This window comes from Phyllostomus discolor, chromosome 12, assembly GCF_004126475.2.
Source record: "Phyllostomus discolor isolate MPI-MPIP mPhyDis1 chromosome 12, mPhyDis1.pri.v3, whole genome shotgun sequence".
In the NCBI taxonomy this organism is placed as follows: domain Eukaryota; kingdom Metazoa; phylum Chordata; class Mammalia; order Chiroptera; family Phyllostomidae; genus Phyllostomus; species Phyllostomus discolor.
The window spans coordinates 29,358,023-29,375,045 of NC_040914.2; the positions used below are offsets into that span (position 1 = coordinate 29,358,023).

A 17,023-nucleotide genomic window follows, 5' to 3' on the forward strand; every position below is an offset into this window, starting at 1 on the left:
TATCTGCTGCATGACCAACCTTTTCTGTTGTTGCTGAGGGCGCTGTGATTAATGAGACTGATGAGACGGTAGGCAGCAGGGCTGTTTTCCTCTCTGAATGGGGTATCCTGGATGGTTTTATGAGTGGGTAACATTTGTCTAGAATAGCATTGGCATGGCTGGTTTCAGACAGACTATTCTGGATTCATTTATATTAATTCTGACAGGTTGTTGTGACCTTTGAGGATGTGGCTGTGTATCTGTCCAGGACAGAATGGTGCCTCCTTGATGAGGCTCAGAGACGCCTGTACCTGGATGTGATGCTGGAGAACTTTGCTCATGTATCCTCGCTGGGTAAGACACTGACTGCCCCTTTGTGCTCAACTTTGGCATGCCTGCACCCACCTTTCTTCAGGGTTGAGTTTGGTTCTGTTATGACCTCTAAGGGTCCTGACCAGACTTGCACCCAGGAAGCCATGGACAGCAGCAGTGTCCCTTGGGCTCACCTCCGATTCTGTCTCCAGGGACCCTTCTTTCTCTCTCATTGCCACAAACTTTAATAAGTTAACTTTCTATTTAAAAAATAATGACTTTCACACTCACCATGTACTTGGACTAGGCTTTGTATGTCCCATACCCTTCATTCTTTAGGAGTTGCTGTGTCCTCACATGTTGACTGTAGGTGCACAATTTACTCTCCCAGGTTTCTGGGTAGGTCTTGGGGTTGGCAGGGTGGTGTGTTGGCACTGCCCCCTTCTCTCCCAGCTGCCCCAATACCTGCTGTTCTGAAACCCCATAGAGGGGAAGGATTTGAGGTCAGTATTGTTGCCAGAAATCTAATTGATTTCACATCGAGTAGTGTGGAAAATAGTTTTTTATAATCCTGTTGATAATATCTTCATATATGTATTTACTTTTAATCTTCATCCAAGGATATGTTTACTGATGGTTAGAGAGGTAGGCGTAGAGAGACAGAGAGAAGGAGACAGAGAGAGACACACACAGCAGTGTGAGAGAAAAGCATCAATTGTTGCCTCCTTTGTGTCCCCAGGTAGGGATTGAACTTGCAAGCATTTGGTGCTGTTCTGGAAAACTACCCAACCATCTAATCCACCTGGCCAAGCTATATAAAATATTTTTTGTATATTCATCAGCCCTGTTTTCTCTAAATAGTAGTCAGCTCTGGCTGGTGTACCTCAGTGGACTGACTATGGCCCTATGAACAAAAGTGTCGCTGGTTTGAATCCTGGTCTAGGGCAGATGCCGGGAATTTGGGGCAGATCCCCAGTAGGAGGCTTGCGATAGGCAACCACACCTTGATGTTTCTTTCCTTCTGTTTTTCCCTTCCCATCTTTAAAAATAAAATCAATAAAATCTTAAAAACAAAGAGGGTCATCAAACTTCATATAAGCTGCCTCTTAGATGGTGTATATCCATTTCTCTGCTTGAGCATCTCTACTCTTTGGAACTCTTTGTAGTTTTTACTTTATTTGTCATATTCTCAACTCCAGTTTCTCAGTTTTATATTTTTATGATTTCTGATTGTGATCACCATATTGTGTGACTGTATTTGTTCATTATGTAGAGTACCATGCATATTTGCATGTTCCTCACTGAGATTTTTTAGAATGATTATTTGTATTTTTGCCTGGGCAATGTGTAATTCTACATTTATTGGGAATTCAGTAAGAAATTGTGAGGTACCATTTGTGATTTTTTTTTACATTTCTTTTGCTCTTAGTGTTGAGGTCTAAGCATTTTATGAGACAGTTACCATAAGAATTTGTTTTTGTATTAAAGATTTATTTATTAATTACCAAGAGGGGAAGGTTGAAAGAAAGAGAGGGAAAGAAACATTAATGTATCAGAGCAGCATTTATTGTTTGCCTCTGGCATGCCCCTGTCTGGGGTCCTGGCCTGAAATGCAGGTATGTGCAAGGACCTGGAAACCTTGAGGTGGACACTGTGAAAGTAGGCCAGTAGTCAACCCAGTGAAACACCCAAGCCAGGGCTAGATGAAGTTTCATCTGCACATGGATTTGAGTGTTCTTAGTAGGTGATGTGTTGTGTTTTTCGTGAAGAGAAGTCATTTTCCATTCTGCTTGCTGCCCCATGAGCTGAAGTTAGAGTAATGAAGTCTGTAGGGGTCCTTCATGGCCAGGGGAATACTTTTCCAAATACCTAGCGGTCCCTGTTGGATTCTTGGTGGCAAAGATTGCTGGGAGTAGATGATGTTATCCCTCCCTAAGAGATGTTGTGGCCAAACATCTTCCTCCTGATATCCTTTCTGATAAACTACAGGTTCCTTTGAGATAAAATCTGTGGGAGGTTGGCAGATATTATTGAGATTTCTGAAGCTCTCAGAGTCAATGGTTGCCATGGTCATTCATAGAACAGGCCACTAGAGTCCACTGTAGCATAAGCTCAGTGGCTTAGAGAGGAAGCTTTCACCCTTCTCTTAGGAATCTAAGCATCTTTGCTAAGGCTTTCTCTATTGCAGTTCTTTCTGTGGTATTTCTTGTTTTATGCTCCTCTTTCTAGCTCTTTGGAAAAATTGATCTCCTAATTACTTCCCCTTTTCCATAGAGTTGCTTTTATCATATATAATTATATAATTACTCTTGAAGGCAGAAAATAATTGTCGTTTTTATTCTGCCATCCTGCTGATGGTACTCCCACAGATCTTTTTCTTTCTGTCTGTGCTGAGTTGTTCTATGATAGTGCTGGTAATGCGTGTCTTGTGTTTTCTCTTACGAGTTGCATCAGCGTTATTCCATGTAACTGCTCAACTGGGAGGGAACCGGAAGGAGTCCTTTCTGTAGCACAAGAGGTACATGAGTCCAGCCATGACAGGATGGGCTTAGAGGTGCTCTGGTGCCATTAGAGGCACCTGGGGGAGGGTTTGATGCCATAGCTTTGTTAAAATATAATCAGAAACCTGTTCTCTTTAACTGCATTTTGTTCCCATTACCAGTGGACACACCTTAATCTACATGTCCTTTCTAAGTGTTGGCACTTTGCCTATTTTTTAATTCTCATAGTTATCTTTTCTGATTCTAGCCAGGGATAATCTCTCCCTCTGTATCCTCTACATGACAACCCTCTGTGTGAGGAGTATTGTTGGTGTGCTCTCCAACTTTACTCAATGATCATTGTCCCTTGAAGGTGCAAATTTATCTATAGGAACCTTACCAGTATCCATTCTGCTGTGGTTGATTACCATGGTTTTTGGCACATTCATTTTCCTCTACACAGCCTCACATCACCAGCAGGAATGATTTTGCAGGCCACCATCAGCAGAGCAACTTTTAAAGCCTACCTTTCCTTGTTCCATGTCCTACCATAATGTACTTCAGTTAATGGGGGGACCATTGTTTTCTATGTTACTTGCCTAGTAATGCACAACCACCCTTTCTTAGAGTCTATCACATTTGCCTTGATAATTGTCACAGGGAATCATCTGTAAATATGACAGATGAAAATTTGTGATGTGAATAACTTCTCCCTACTTCAGTATGTACTTCAGCAGGGTTTGTTTTTGTTCAGGTTGCTGCTGTGGAGCAGAGGATGTGGAGAAACCCACTGAACAGAAACTCTCTGAACAAGCATCACAGGAAAAGTATCCCAAGGCAGCTTTGTCTTCTCAGAAGGGCCATCCCTGTGAGAGGTGTGGGCCAGTGTTAAGAGACATTTTCCTGTTGGTTGATCAGCAGGGAAAGCAACACCGCAGAACTCTGCTGTGGTGCAAAACTATTTTATTTCAGTGCCTGGAGGAACCAGCATCAGGAACAGGACACAATGAAGAATTACTTCCTAAGCAGTGTGCACAGTGTCTCACTTGGAAAGAGCTGTAATTCCCATATGTCATGGAAGCTTCATACATCTAGTCAGGTTGTAAAAGACTTCACTATGACCTCAGGACATCTTGAGCAACAGGATACTGACACCATGTACAGGGAAAACAAAATCTCTTAGTTTGGAATAACTCTTCACAGTACAAAATATCATTATAGCTGAAGAGAATGGAAGAAAGCCAGGGGCAGTGAGGACCAGAGTTTCCTTACAGGAAGCCAGTGTTTTCAGTATTTTGAATGTGAGAAGTCTTTTTCCAAAATTTCTTCCCTCCCATGTTTGTCAGAGAGTTCACACTGGAGAAAGGCCTTATGAGTGCAGTGAATGCAGGAAATCTTATACCAGAGGTAATGCCCTCCATAAACATCAGACAGCATGCAATGGAGTAGGGCCTTATGAGTGCACTGAATGCGGGAAATCTTTCAACGATAGCCATGTTCATCTTAGTTATCAGAGAGTTCACACTAGAGAAAAACTTTATACATGCAGGGACTGTGGAAGATTGTTTACTTGGAACTCTGGTTTTCTGAATCAAAAAGTTCACAGTGGAGAAAGGCCTTATGAGTACAGTAAACGTGGGAAATATTTTCCTTGGCATTCCTCGCTTTTGAAGCATCAGAAAAATTCACAGTGGAGAAAGGCCTTATGTTTGCAGTGAATGTGGGAGATCTTATACCACTAGCTCTGACCTCCATTATCACCAGAGAGTTCACACTGCAGAAGGGCCTTATGAGAGCAGTGAATGTGGGAATACTTATTCTAGTAGGTCTGTCCTCCATAGACATTGGAGAATGTCTTTCACACTGGTGAAAGGCCTTATGAGTGCAAGAAATGTGGGAAATCCTTTGCCAGGAGCTTTATCCTTTGTTGTCATCAGAGAGTTCGCCTTGGAGAATAACCTTATGGCTGCACTTTAAGTGCAGATACTTTCATTAGTAGCTCTGCATTTTGTCATCATTGAGCTGTTTACACTGGATAAAGGCCTTTTGAGTACACTGAATGTGGGAAATCCTTTATCATTATCAGTGACCTGCACTGTTATCAGAGAGTTCTCACTGGGAAATGTCCTTATGCATGCAGTGAATTTGGGAAATTCTTTTTTTGCATTCGTAATTTCAGTTGTTATGACAGAGTTTACACTCCAGTGATGCCTTTTAATTGCCGAGATTATGTGTAATATCAAATTGTTTGGGTTTTTACTGTATGGAGTGTAGTAGATACATGTCATATACTTTACTTATTTTTATTTTTTAAATATATTTTATTGGCAATGCTATTACAGTTGTCCCATTACCCCCCTTCACTCCCCTCCACCCTGCACACCCTCTCCCACCCACATTCCCCTCCTTTAGTTCATGTCCATGTGTCATAAGTTCTTTAGCTTCTACATTTCCCATACTATTCCTGCCCTCCCCGTCTATTTTCTACCTACCATCTGTGCTACCTATTCTCTGTACCTTTTCCCCCCTCTCTTCCTTCTACTCCCCTGTTGCTACCCCTCTATGTGATCTCCATTTCTGTGGTTATGTTCCTGTTCTAGTTGTTTGCTTAGTTTCTTTTTGTTTTAGGTGTGGTTGTTAATAATTGTGAGTTTGCTCTCATTTTACCGTACATGTTTTTTATCTTCCTTTTCTTAGATAAGTCCCTTTAACATTTCATATAAGGGCTTGGTGATGATAAACTCCTTGAACTTGACCTTATCTGAGAAGCACTTTATCTGCCCTCCCATTCTAAATGAAAGCTTGACTGGATAAAGTATTCTGGGATATAGGACCTTGCCTTTCATGACTTGGAATACTTTTTTCCAGCCCCTTCTTGCCTGTAAGGACTCTTTTGAGAAATCAGCTGACAGTCTGATGGGAACTCCTTTGTAGGTTACTGTCTCCTTGTCTCTTGCTGCTTCTAGGATTCTCTCCTTCATTTTTACCTTCGCTAATGTAATTATGATGTGCCTTGGTGTGTTCCTCCTTGGGTCTCTTCTTGGGACTCTCTGAGCTTCTTGGACTTTATGGAAATCTATTTCCTTTGCCAGCTTGGGGAAGTTCTCCTTTATTATTTGTTCAAATAACTTTTCCACCTGTAGCTCTTCCTCTTCTTCTTCAGGTACCCCTATATGTTGGAACATTTCAAGATGTCCTGGAGGTTCCTAAGCCTCTCATTTTTTTGAGTTCTTATTCCTTCATTCTTTTGTGATTGTATGTTTTTTTCTTTCTTTTTTTTTTTCTTTTTCTTTTCTTTTTTTTTTTTTTTAAAGATTTTATTTATTTATTTTTAGGGAAGGAAGGGAGGGGGAGAGAGAGAAATAGAGATAGATATGTGCGGTTGCTGGGGGTTATGGCCTGCAACCCAGGAATGTACCCTGGCTGGGAATCGAACCTGGGACACTTTGGTTCCCAGCCCGCGCTCAATCCACTGAGCTATGCCAGCCAGGGCTTGTTTTTTTCTTTCTTCTGGTCCACTCCATTGATGTGAGACCCAGCTTTCTTTCTATTACTATTGGCTCCCTATGCATTTTTCTTCATTTCACTTATTGTAACCTTAATTTTTTCATCTAATTTGTGACCAAAGTCAACCAATTCTGAGAGCATCCTGATCACCAGTGTTTTGAACTGCGCATCTGATAGGTTGGCTATCTCTCAGTCACCTAGAAGGATAGGTTCTGGTGCTTTCATTTTTTCTGTTTGAGCCATTTTTTGGGTGGGGGAGTGGTCTGGTTGCCCCTGTTATGTATGAGGGGCGGAGCCCTAGGTGTTCACCAGGGTGGCATAACTCAGGTGTTGGGTTGTGATGCTGTATGTGGGGATGGGGTCCGAGAGGGAACAATGGCCCTTGCTCTGCTCTCGGTGGACTTCAGTCCCTTCCCCTGCTTTCCCCAAGCAAACTGGACCTTTCCGGTGCTGATTCCCATGTGGGTGGGCTTGTGCACCCCATGGGTCTTTCCAAAGACCTCTCCTATGAGACTGGGAGTCTCTCCCTGTGCCTCAACCCCCACAGGTGTTTTCAATCAGTGCCCCAAGGCTCTATTTCCCAGCACTGGGATCCTGGGTTGTGTGCAGTGCCTTGTTTCACAATCCCCGCCTCCCTGGGTCTGCTGGTTGCCACCTCTTGGCTGGGGTTTGCCAGCCTCTGCTTTCGCACCCAGGGTCTACCTGCTGAGGTCTTAGGTGCCTGGTCCCAACGCTCTTTGTGCCTTGTGACCCGTCTCCGCTCGGCTGCCTGACTCTGTCCCTCCTACCGGTCTGGATGAACATGTCTATTTTAACTCCTTGGTTGTCCAACTTCCATACAGTTCAATTTTCTGTCAGTTCTGGCTGTTACTCTGTTTCTAAATTGTTGTTATCCCTATCTTGGTTGTGCAAGGAGGCACAGTGTGTCTACCTATGCCTCCATCTTGGCCAGAAGTCCTCATATCATATACTTTAAATAATAATGTGTATTAATTGACACACTAGTCACTTTTGTAAATTCCAACATTTAATAATATAATCAAAAGCTTTAATAATATAAATAATGTGTCTGAGTGGATTGAGAGCAGTTCTCTGAACCAAAAGGTCATTTGTTCAGTTCTCAGTGAGGGTACATTCCTGAGTTTTCTGCCAGGCCCGCAAAATGAGCCCCATGACAAGGAAGCATACACTGATGTTTGTCTACCTTACAAAACGTACATTGATGTTTGTCTCTCCCATTCCCTCTGTCTAAAAATAAATTAATTAAAAAATCTTTGAAGAAAAGGCCATATTCAAACTTAAGTCTGGTACTAGAGATGGGAATTTTTCCATTGTAGCATATTAAGGCCTCAGTGCAGGGCAGAGAGACAGCTAAGACCAGTGAAATGGAAAATACAACTATTGCTGCTGTTTTCATTGTTGCAGTTATCATGAATTTTCAACTTTGTTCTGATGTCTTAAAGTACTTTTGTCTGCCTCACTGTCTTCATGTGAACATTACCTGTCATTTCCATGCTTTCTCAGGGGAATCTACATTGAAAATTAGCTGTATTTTGTCTACCACCTTTTTGAGCTTAGCATACAGTTGGACACTAAGGAGACCCCTGTGATTGAGGGCCAGGCCTTTCTTCTTCAGTTTTCTTTTGCATCACAGGCTTGATTTTATCCACTGTGGTGAATGGGGTACATCATTTTGACTTTCCAGTGTTTTTGCTACATGTCACAGACATTCACTCAGCAGTACTGAGGACAGTGGGACATGATACCTGGAACATATTCAGAACTCACAATGGAGACCTATAGTATCATTACACACATGCTGGAATGTTCACCTCTTCTTCACAGAGGAAACTCAGTGCCCACATGACCCTGTACTCTGTCAGGACTGGCTACAGGAGACAATGTTGCTCACCATCTATTCCCTGCGGCCCTGACCGTGTTCAGCAGCCACATCTTCCTTCCAGTCTCCCTGTGTCAGCACCAGAGATCTCTGGGTAGTATCCATAGTCCTTTGGAACACAAGCCCTCCCTCCATTGCCCAGGACACTTTGACCACGACTGAGAATCTTACTCTGATTGTTCCAGACAGCAGCCAATTGGCCAAATTAGTTTTGGTCTACGTCTCCATGACCCAATTAACATTGTTATGTCTCAGGGGCATTTTCAGAGAAGAGGACGAGTACTGATCATCCTTGGTGATATTTGCTGTCTGCTTCCATAACATTTTCCTAAGCAATACAATCCATTTAAAAGCAAAAGTGGCATGGGTGGACACTCTGAAAATGGACCCCTTGCCCCTTGTTTACGACTAACTGCTGTCAGTAGAATGTCTAGGATTAGTGCTCAATCTGTAAGCCCTTCTAAGTGTTCCTGATGTTCCATTTTCAACAGAGTGAGCAAGGGGCAGTGAGCAGCCTTATAAGTGACCTGGGACTTTAGGGCATTATGTTCCAAGTCTCTGCATTTTCATTGTATGCTATCTCATAGTTGTAAGTCAGATATTTTCCCAGTTATCAAAGAGATACAAGTATACCTTTAGTGTTCAGTCTATATGGGAAAAAGGTTACGTGTTAGTCATGTTAAAGAGAATAATACCGTGGCATAGCTATAGTCCCCTAAGCTGAGATGAGGTGTCAGTTCATTTGTAGACTCACATCATCCCCATCCTTTAGCTTGAAGTTTCTTTACATGCCTAATTATATTGCTAGTTGTATTTTATGACCTTTTATTAGCAGGTTTTACAAGTGTTTCTTGGTATCTCATGAAATATAATTCATGAATGTGTTCCTAATCTTATTGGTTTGACATTGCCATAGTTATCCTCATCTCACCTATACACCCTTAAATATGTAACTCATGAGTTCTGTTTCATTATGGTAACTACAAAACCATTTTCGTGCTAATGAAAATACCAGTAACTTTGTCACAATTCTGTCAGTTTTTTACAATTAATTTTCTTATATTTAAATTACAAAAAAATAGACTCCAATTTATGTTTATATTATGCATCTTATTTTATTTTCTAAGGTTGGTCCTATATTCTTGTGACATATATGTTCAATGAGGTAACCAGGTGTTAACCCAGTAAAATTTCACAGATTCTTCCCATGGGTCATATCCCCACCCTTTTCTTGAGATGTACTTTATAGAGTTTCAGAGATAGTGTGTTCTCAGCAACAGTAACACAAATCCCTTGGATTGCAAAAAGATCGCATGCAATTCAACGAAATCTCAGGTAATCCTTTGCATTTTGTAATCTTAAGTAATTTTTAAATTTCGATATGAACATTTTCATTTTTTACCTAGAGCTACTTACTGGACATTTTAGACCTTACAATATGCACTGAAGAAAAACCAAATCAGTGAGACTAGCTTTATTACTATATTCTGGGTTGGTCTGGATTTAAATGCAATTTGTGGGCTGAACTCCAGTAACTGCATGCCTTTGAGGTCTTCAACAGGTACTCCATTGTTAGTAAAAAAAGAACGTATAATTTAAATCAGAGGCATCTGATCAAATCAGTGTGGACTCCAGTCACAATGCTGCATGCGCAAAGCTAAGACTCCTGCTGCATCAGGAACAGATGCACTTAAGTATTAGTGCATATTTTACCAAATTAACTTCGGAAAGCCAGTCCAACTGCGGCTGAGTAGACAGTGCTAGGGACTTGAACAACCTCCCCCAACCACATCCAGCCTGAAAGTGCCACGTACCATATGCCCCGAATCAAAAGCCTCGCAGGCGTTCCAGAGCCCTCGCTTGAGAACTGATCTTCCCTGGAAGGTGATACGGCGCACTTATTCTCAGGGTCTTCTTGGTGTGTAAATTTGCAAAACCACTACTGGAAACCCTAGCATAATACAGGACCCATTTTTCAGTGTAAGATCTCCATTACCCTGGGGAAGGAAGGGGTAGAATAGCAGTAATGAGAACCAATAAAAACTCCGAAATGCATTTCCTGTTGGGTACTACAGTAGGGCGGGACTTATGCCTTACGTGGCTGGCATTTCCTGTTCTCTCAGATTCATGCTTTGACTGACAACCTGTGCGTTGCCAATATCGAGTAGAGCAGGTGCCAGAGTTGTGTTCCCCGCAGTGTCTGTGAGACCCAGTAAGCTGCTCGGGTGACCGGCCCTTGAGGCAGCCCCGGGACCCCCATTCCGGGAACACCCCTGTTACCCGCCGCTCTGGCCCGGCTGGGCCCCCAGAGTCCGATGGCGGCGGGCGCGCTGAGGCGCCGGTTGGAGGTGAGTGCGCGACCCAGCGACCCAATCCTTCCCTATCATCGCACCGAGTCCTGCGGGCCAGGCGCGGTGAGTCTGTCCCATCCTGCAGCCCAGGCCGCAGCGACCAGTCTGGTGAGACAGTTGTGGGTGACACACGGTATGACCGGAGCATGAGCGCGTGACGGGCTAAGGGGTCTGGGGCGGTTTTCTTAACTGCACTATAACACACCGAGGGCTGTTCCTGCCTGGCACCTTCAGAAAAGTTTGGGGTATCCAACAGCCTTCGTGACCTTCACTGCCTAGGGTCAATGTGAATAACAAATCAGTGTGAGAGTAAAGCAAGTTTTATACAGGTAGGAAAAAGAAAGAGGCCAGTATGGGCGACATAGTGCAGGAAGGAAAATGTGTTCCTGCAGTAGAGGCGGGGGTGGGGGTGGGGGTAGGGGCAGCTGGAAGGACAGGAGCGAAATAGTTCTTGGGGTTTTACCCATTTTCAAGGGTGGGGGCTATTTGTCCAAGGTTTTTGGTGTCAAATTCTGAGTGGGACACCCGGTTAGGAGAGGTACTTGTGTTTGCATTTCTGGGATTACCGGAGGGGCTTCCTGCCATTAATTGTTTTCCTTTGTTGGTGCCCCAACATAGGGCCTGTGGTTAAGTGTTGTGGCTTCCTACATCCTGTTTACACCTGTCAGGATTTTACTCTAAAATTTTTCTGCTCTGCCTCAGTTGTACTAGGTCATTCTGCAATACCTGAGCACTGTCTGGAAGCCATATACTAAGTTCAAGGCTGCTTTCACAGTGTGGAGCAGGAGGTTGCAGAGCTTAGGCAGTAAACTGGGGTGTGAAGCTGTGAAGGAGGAAGACATCACACTGTGCCCAGCTATGGGAAGTGTGAACTCATTGTCTTGGGTCCTTGGTGTGGGGATTGAAGGGTGAAACATAAGCCCAACTTTGGCTCTGCTGTAGGGGCATGATCTGGGACACTGAGTATAAATGATGGGCAGGGGGGATGCAGCCCAGAAGGTTTGGCTTGAGACTAGATGCCTACTTCTCTGCTGCAGGACCAATGATTGCTGTTGTTGCTGAGGGCCATGTGAGTGGTAAATGAGACTGATGAGACAGAAGGCAGCAAGGCTGTTTTTCTCTGTAGGCTGGGCATGCAGGATGGTTTTGGGAGTGGGAGAGGTTGCTCTGGATTAGCATTGGGCAGGACTGATGTCAGACAGATTATTCTGGTTTCATTTGTATTAATTCTGACAGGTTGTTGTGACCTTTGAGGATGTGGCTGTGTATCTGTCCAGGACAGAATGGTGCCTCCTTGATGAGGCTCAGAGACGCCTGTACCTGGATGTGATGCTGGAGAACTTTGCTCATGTATCCTCGCTGGGTAAGACACTGACTGCCCCTTTGTGCTCCACTTTGGCATGCCTGCACCCACCTTTGTTCAGGGTTGAGTTTGTTCCTGTTATAACCTCTAAGGGTCCTGACCAGACTTGCACTCAGGAGCCAAGGACAGCAGCAGTTTGCCTTGGGTTCACCTTTGATTCTGTCTGCACTGGTCCATTTTTGTCCCTCATTGCCACAAATGTTAATAAGTTAACTCTCTCTTTAAAAAGATCATGACTTTATACTCACCATGCACTTGGACTAGGCTTTGTATGTCCCATACCCTTCATTCTTTAGGAGTTGCTGTGTCCTCACATGTTGACTGTAAATGCACAGTTTGCTCTCCCAGGTTTCTGGGTAGGTCTTGGGGTTGGCAGGGTGGTGTGTTGGCACTGCCCCCTTCTCTCCCAGCTGCCCCAATACCTGCTGTTCTGAAACCCCATAGAGGGGAAGGATTTGAGGTCAGTATTGTTGCCAGAAATCTAACTGATTTCACATTGAGTAGTGTGGAAAGTTGTTTTTCATCATCCTGTTGATAATACTTTCATATATATATTCACTTTTCATCTTCATCTGAGGATATGTGTAGTAACTATCAGAGAGGAAGGCATATAGAAACAGAGACGGGGATGGAGAGAGAGACACATACAGCAGTGCAAGACAAAAGCATCAGTCAGGTTGCTTCCTTACGTCCCCATGTAGGGATCGTACTTGCAAGCTTCTGGTGCTGCTGTGGAAAACTACCCAACCAACTAATCTACCTGGCCAAGCTGAATGAAATATTTTGTGTATATTTATGAGTTCTGTTGAGTGCAGGACAGTGAATCAAAGGGTGATGAGGTTAAGTTTCATTCTGGGGCACATGCCTGGGTTGCAGGTCAGGTCTCCAGTAGGTGGCACAGGGAAGGCAACTACACATCACTGTTTCTCTCCCTCTCTTTGTCCCTTCCTTTCTGTCCCTAAAATTAAAATAAGTAAAATCTTTTTTAAAAATGTATTCAGACTTCATATAATCTGCCTCTGAGGTGACATATCCAATTTAGGTCTTGGTCTTGCCTACTTTGAAACTCTTTTCGCAGTTTTTGCTTTATTCATCATATTCTTCTCAATTCCTGAATTTCTCTTCTATTTTTTTATGGTTTCTGACTCTGATCCCCATATTTTGTGACTCTACTTGTTTGTTCATTATGTTGATTTCCATGTGCATTTGCTTGTTCCTCACTGAGGATTGTAAAAATGACTATTTGCATTTTCGTGTGGGCAATGTGTAGATCTCCATTTACTGGGAATGCAGTACAAAACTGTGATGTTCCTTTTGTGAATTTTGTTTACATTGCTTTTGGTCTTAGTATTGAGATCTCAGCACTTTATGAGACAGTTACTATAAAGATTAGTTTTTATATTTAAGATTTATTTATTACTCACCAAGAGGGGAAGGGAGGAAAAAAGAGAGGGACCAAAACATCAGTGTGTTCGAGACGTGTTGATTGCTTCCCTCTAGCATGTCCTCAACTGGGGTCCTGGCCAGAATTCCAGTCATGTGGCCTAGCATTCCAGTCAGGCGCTTAGAAGCTAGCAGGTGAGCTTTCTGTTAGCAGGCCAGTAGTCAACCCCAAGAAACACTCAAGGCAGAGCTAGATGAAGTTTCATCTGCACGTGGATAGGAGTGTTTTTAGTAGGTGCCGTGCTGTGCTTTGGGTAGGGACAAGTTTCAATTCTAATTCTTCTGGCTGCCCCAGAACTGAAGTTAGAGTAGTGAAGACTGTGGGGGTCCCCTGTGGCCAGGGGAGTTTTCCAAGTATCCAGTTGTTCCTGTTGAAATGTTGGTGGCAAAGATTGCTGGGAGTAGATGATGTTATTCCTTCATAAGATGTGATGTAGCCAAGGGGGGTTCCTCTTGATATCCTTTCTGATGAACTACAGGTTCCTTTGAGATAAAATCTGTGGTAGGTTGGCAGATATTACTGAGATTCCTGAGTTTCTCAGCAACAGTGGTAGCCATGGTCATTCACAAAGCAGGCCACTAGAGTCCACTGTAGCACAAGCTCAGTGGCTTGGAGAGGAAGCTCTCACCCTCCTCTTAGGAATCTAAGCATCTTTGCTAAGCCAATGTCTCTTGCAATTCTTTCTGTGCCATTTCCTGTTTTATGCTCCACTTTATGGCTCTTGGAAAAATTGATCCCTAGTTATTTCTGTTTTTCCTTGGGGCTGCTTTTAGCAAGATAATTTTCTAATTACTCTTGAAGGGCCCATAGTATTTGTATTTTTTATTCTGCCATCCACCTGATGCTACTCCCATAGATCTTTTTCCTTTGTCTGTTTGTGGGTAGTTGTTCTACAACAGTGCTAGTAATGCATGTCTTCTCTTTGCTCTTAAGAGTTGCATGATCACCATTTCATGTAACTGCTCAACTGGTAGGGAATGAATGGGTCCTTTGTGTGTAGCACAACAGGATCATGAATCCAGCTTTGACAGGATGGGCTCAGGGAGGCTCTGGTGATAGTGAACGTCACTTGTGGAGGGTTTAGTTTCATGGCTTTGTTAAAACATAACGAGAAACCTCTTCTGTTTAACTATATTTTCTCACCATTACCAGTGTCCACACCTTAATCTTTGTGTCCTTTCCAAGTGTTGGCACTTTGCCTCCTTGTTAGTTCTCATAGGTATCTTTTCTACCGTTGCTTGGAGCCAGGAATCATCCCCACCTCTGTAACCTCTAGAGCCCTAACTACCCTGTGTGTGAAGAGTGTTTTGGATGTGCCCTTCAAGTTTACTCAATGATCATTGGACATTGAAGCTGCAAATTTTTCAAAGGAACCTTGCATAGTGTCTGCCCTCCTGGGGTTGGTTATTGTGGTTTTCTGCATATTCACATCCTCTAAGTGCCTGACATCACTAGCAGGAATGACTTTGCAGGCTGCCATCTGCGGAAGAACAACTTTTAGACCCTGTCTCTCCTTGTTCCACATCCTACCATAATTTACTTCCTTTAATGAGGGGACCATTATTTCTCTCTTAATGCCTGATAATGCACTACTACTCTCTCTTAAACTCTATCCCACTTGCCTTGTCAATTGTCACAGGGAATCATCCTTACATATGACAGACACAAATTTGTGATGAGAATATCCCCACCCTAGTTCACTGTGTACTTCACTAGTGTTTGCTTTTGTTCAGGTTGCTGCTGTGGAGCAGAGGATGTGGAAGCACCCACTGAACAGAAACTCTCTGAACAAGTGTCACAAGAAAAGTATCCCAAGGCAGCTTTGTCTTCCCAGAAGGGCCACCCCTGTGAGAGATGTGGGCCGGTCTTAAGAGACATTTTCCTCTTGGTTGATCAGCAAGGAACGCAACACAGTACAATACTGCTGAGGTGTGGAGCATGTGCAAAACCATTTTATTTCAGTGCCTGGAGGAACCAGCATCAGGAACAGGACACAACACAGAATTACCTCCTAAACAGTGTGGACAGTGTCTCACTTGGAGAGAGCTGCAATTCCCATATGTCATGGAAGCCTCATACGTCCAGTCAGGTTGGAAAAGACTTCACCATGACCTCAGGACATCCAGTGCAAGAGGATACTGACACCATGCACAGGGCAAACAAAATCTCTCAGTCTGGAATAACTTTTCACAATACGAAGTATCATTATGTCCAAATAGAAAATAAGAATTCCATGGGTTGTGAAGATACACTTTTTGATGACCAGAGGTTCCTTACAGGGAGACAGTGTTTTGTGTGTTTTGAATGTGAGAAATCATTTTCCAGAATTTCTGCCTTCCGTGTTCATCAGAGAGTTCACACTGGAGAAAGGCCTTATGATTGCAGTGCGTGCAAGAAATCATATACCACTGGTACTGCCCTCCACAACTATCACAACGTTCACAATGGAGTAAGGCCTTATGAGTGCAGTGAATGCGGGAAATGTTTTCCCTATAGCTATGTTCTTAGACATCAGAGAGTTCACACTGGAGAAAAGCCTTATGAGTGCAGTGAATGTGGGAAATTATTTAGGTGGAGGTCTGGTTTTCTGAATCATCAGCGAATTCACACTGGAGAAAGACCTTATGTTTGCAGTGAATGTGGAAAATCTTATATCACTAGTTCTAACCTCAAAAAACATCAGACAGTTCACAGTGGAGAAAGGCCTTACGAGTGCAGTGAATGTGGGAAGTTCTTTCGCAGTGCTTCTGCCCTCCGTGTACATCGCATTGTGCACACTGGAGAAAGGCCTTATGAGTGTAGTGACTGTGGGAAATTTTTTCGTAGGAGGTCCAATGTTTTGGAGCATCAGAGAGTTCACACTGGAGAAAGGCCTTATGAGTGTAGTGAATGTGGCAAATGTTGTACCAGTAGGTCTGGCCTCTATAAACATCACAGAGTTCATACTGGAGAAAGGCCTTATGAGTGCAAGAAATGTGGGAAATCTTTTGCCAGGAGCTTTACCCTGCGTTGCCATCAGAGAATTCACCTTGGAGAATAACCTTATGACTGTAGTTTATGTGCAAATACTTTCATTAGTAGGTCCACCTTTTGTCATCATTGAGCTGTTTACACTGGATAAAGGCCTTTTGAGTGCAGTGACTGTGGGAAATCCTTTATCAGAATCAGTCACCTGCACTGTCATCAGCGGGTTCTCACTGGAAAATGTCCTTATAAATTAAGAATTTGGGTAATTCTTCTTTTGCATCCGTAATTTCAGTTGTTATGACAGAGTTTACACTCTAGTGATGCCTTTTGATGGCTGAGATTATGTGTAATATCTTACCAGCAGCCATGGCCTCTGTTCTCATCAGAAAATTCAGAATCACTCAGTTCTTACAAGAGTATTCAGGAAATCTTTTTGTTCTAGGCATGTGTGTGTTCTTCTCTGAGGTCACAGTTGATATGTTTTTTATATACATGTCATTTGAGATTGTTTTCCTTGTAGCACTAACCTATATGATATTGAGAGACTTCAGTCTAGGGAAAGACCTTAGGAGTGCAGTGAGTGTAGGAAATTCGCTTTCCATCCTCTATCCTTTATATCAGCAGACAGTTTGCACCATCGCTAACTAACCTTTAAGGAGATTTCAAATGTTGGAGATTTTTCCCTCATAGTCATGGCCACCTTAACAACTCTTTAGAGTT

The 17,023-nt window shown here is 43.1% G+C and overlaps 2 protein-coding genes across 4 annotated transcripts in view; both read left to right on the plus strand.

Annotated features, from left to right (window-relative positions):
• The first annotated feature begins 206 nt into the window (after window positions 1–206).
• LOC114511481 (zinc finger protein 345-like) overlaps window positions 207–17,023 on the plus strand; it is a 447,937-nt gene continuing 431,120 nt past the window's right edge. For 2 of the 3 annotated variants that reach the window (XM_036013398.1, XM_036013396.1), the window contains exons 1-2: window positions 10,394–10,526; window positions 11,766–11,892. In XM_036013398.1, coding sequence (XP_035869291.1) covers window positions 11,878–11,892 — 15 coding nt within the window. In that variant the 5' untranslated portion in view covers window positions 10,394–10,526; window positions 11,766–11,877. Of the gene's footprint in view, window positions 334–10,393; window positions 10,527–11,765; window positions 11,893–17,023 lie in introns of those variants that run through there. The other variant, XM_036013399.1, reaches the window with a different exon arrangement.
• On the plus strand, window positions 10,424–16,447 carry LOC114510902 (zinc finger protein 239-like). The gene is made up of 2 exons (XM_036013485.1): window positions 10,424–10,526; window positions 15,070–16,447. Exon 2 carries the CDS (start codon window positions 15,396–15,398, stop codon window positions 16,374–16,376), a length of 981 nt encoding a protein of 326 aa, XP_035869378.1. The 5' UTR covers window positions 10,424–10,526; window positions 15,070–15,395; the 3' UTR covers window positions 16,377–16,447.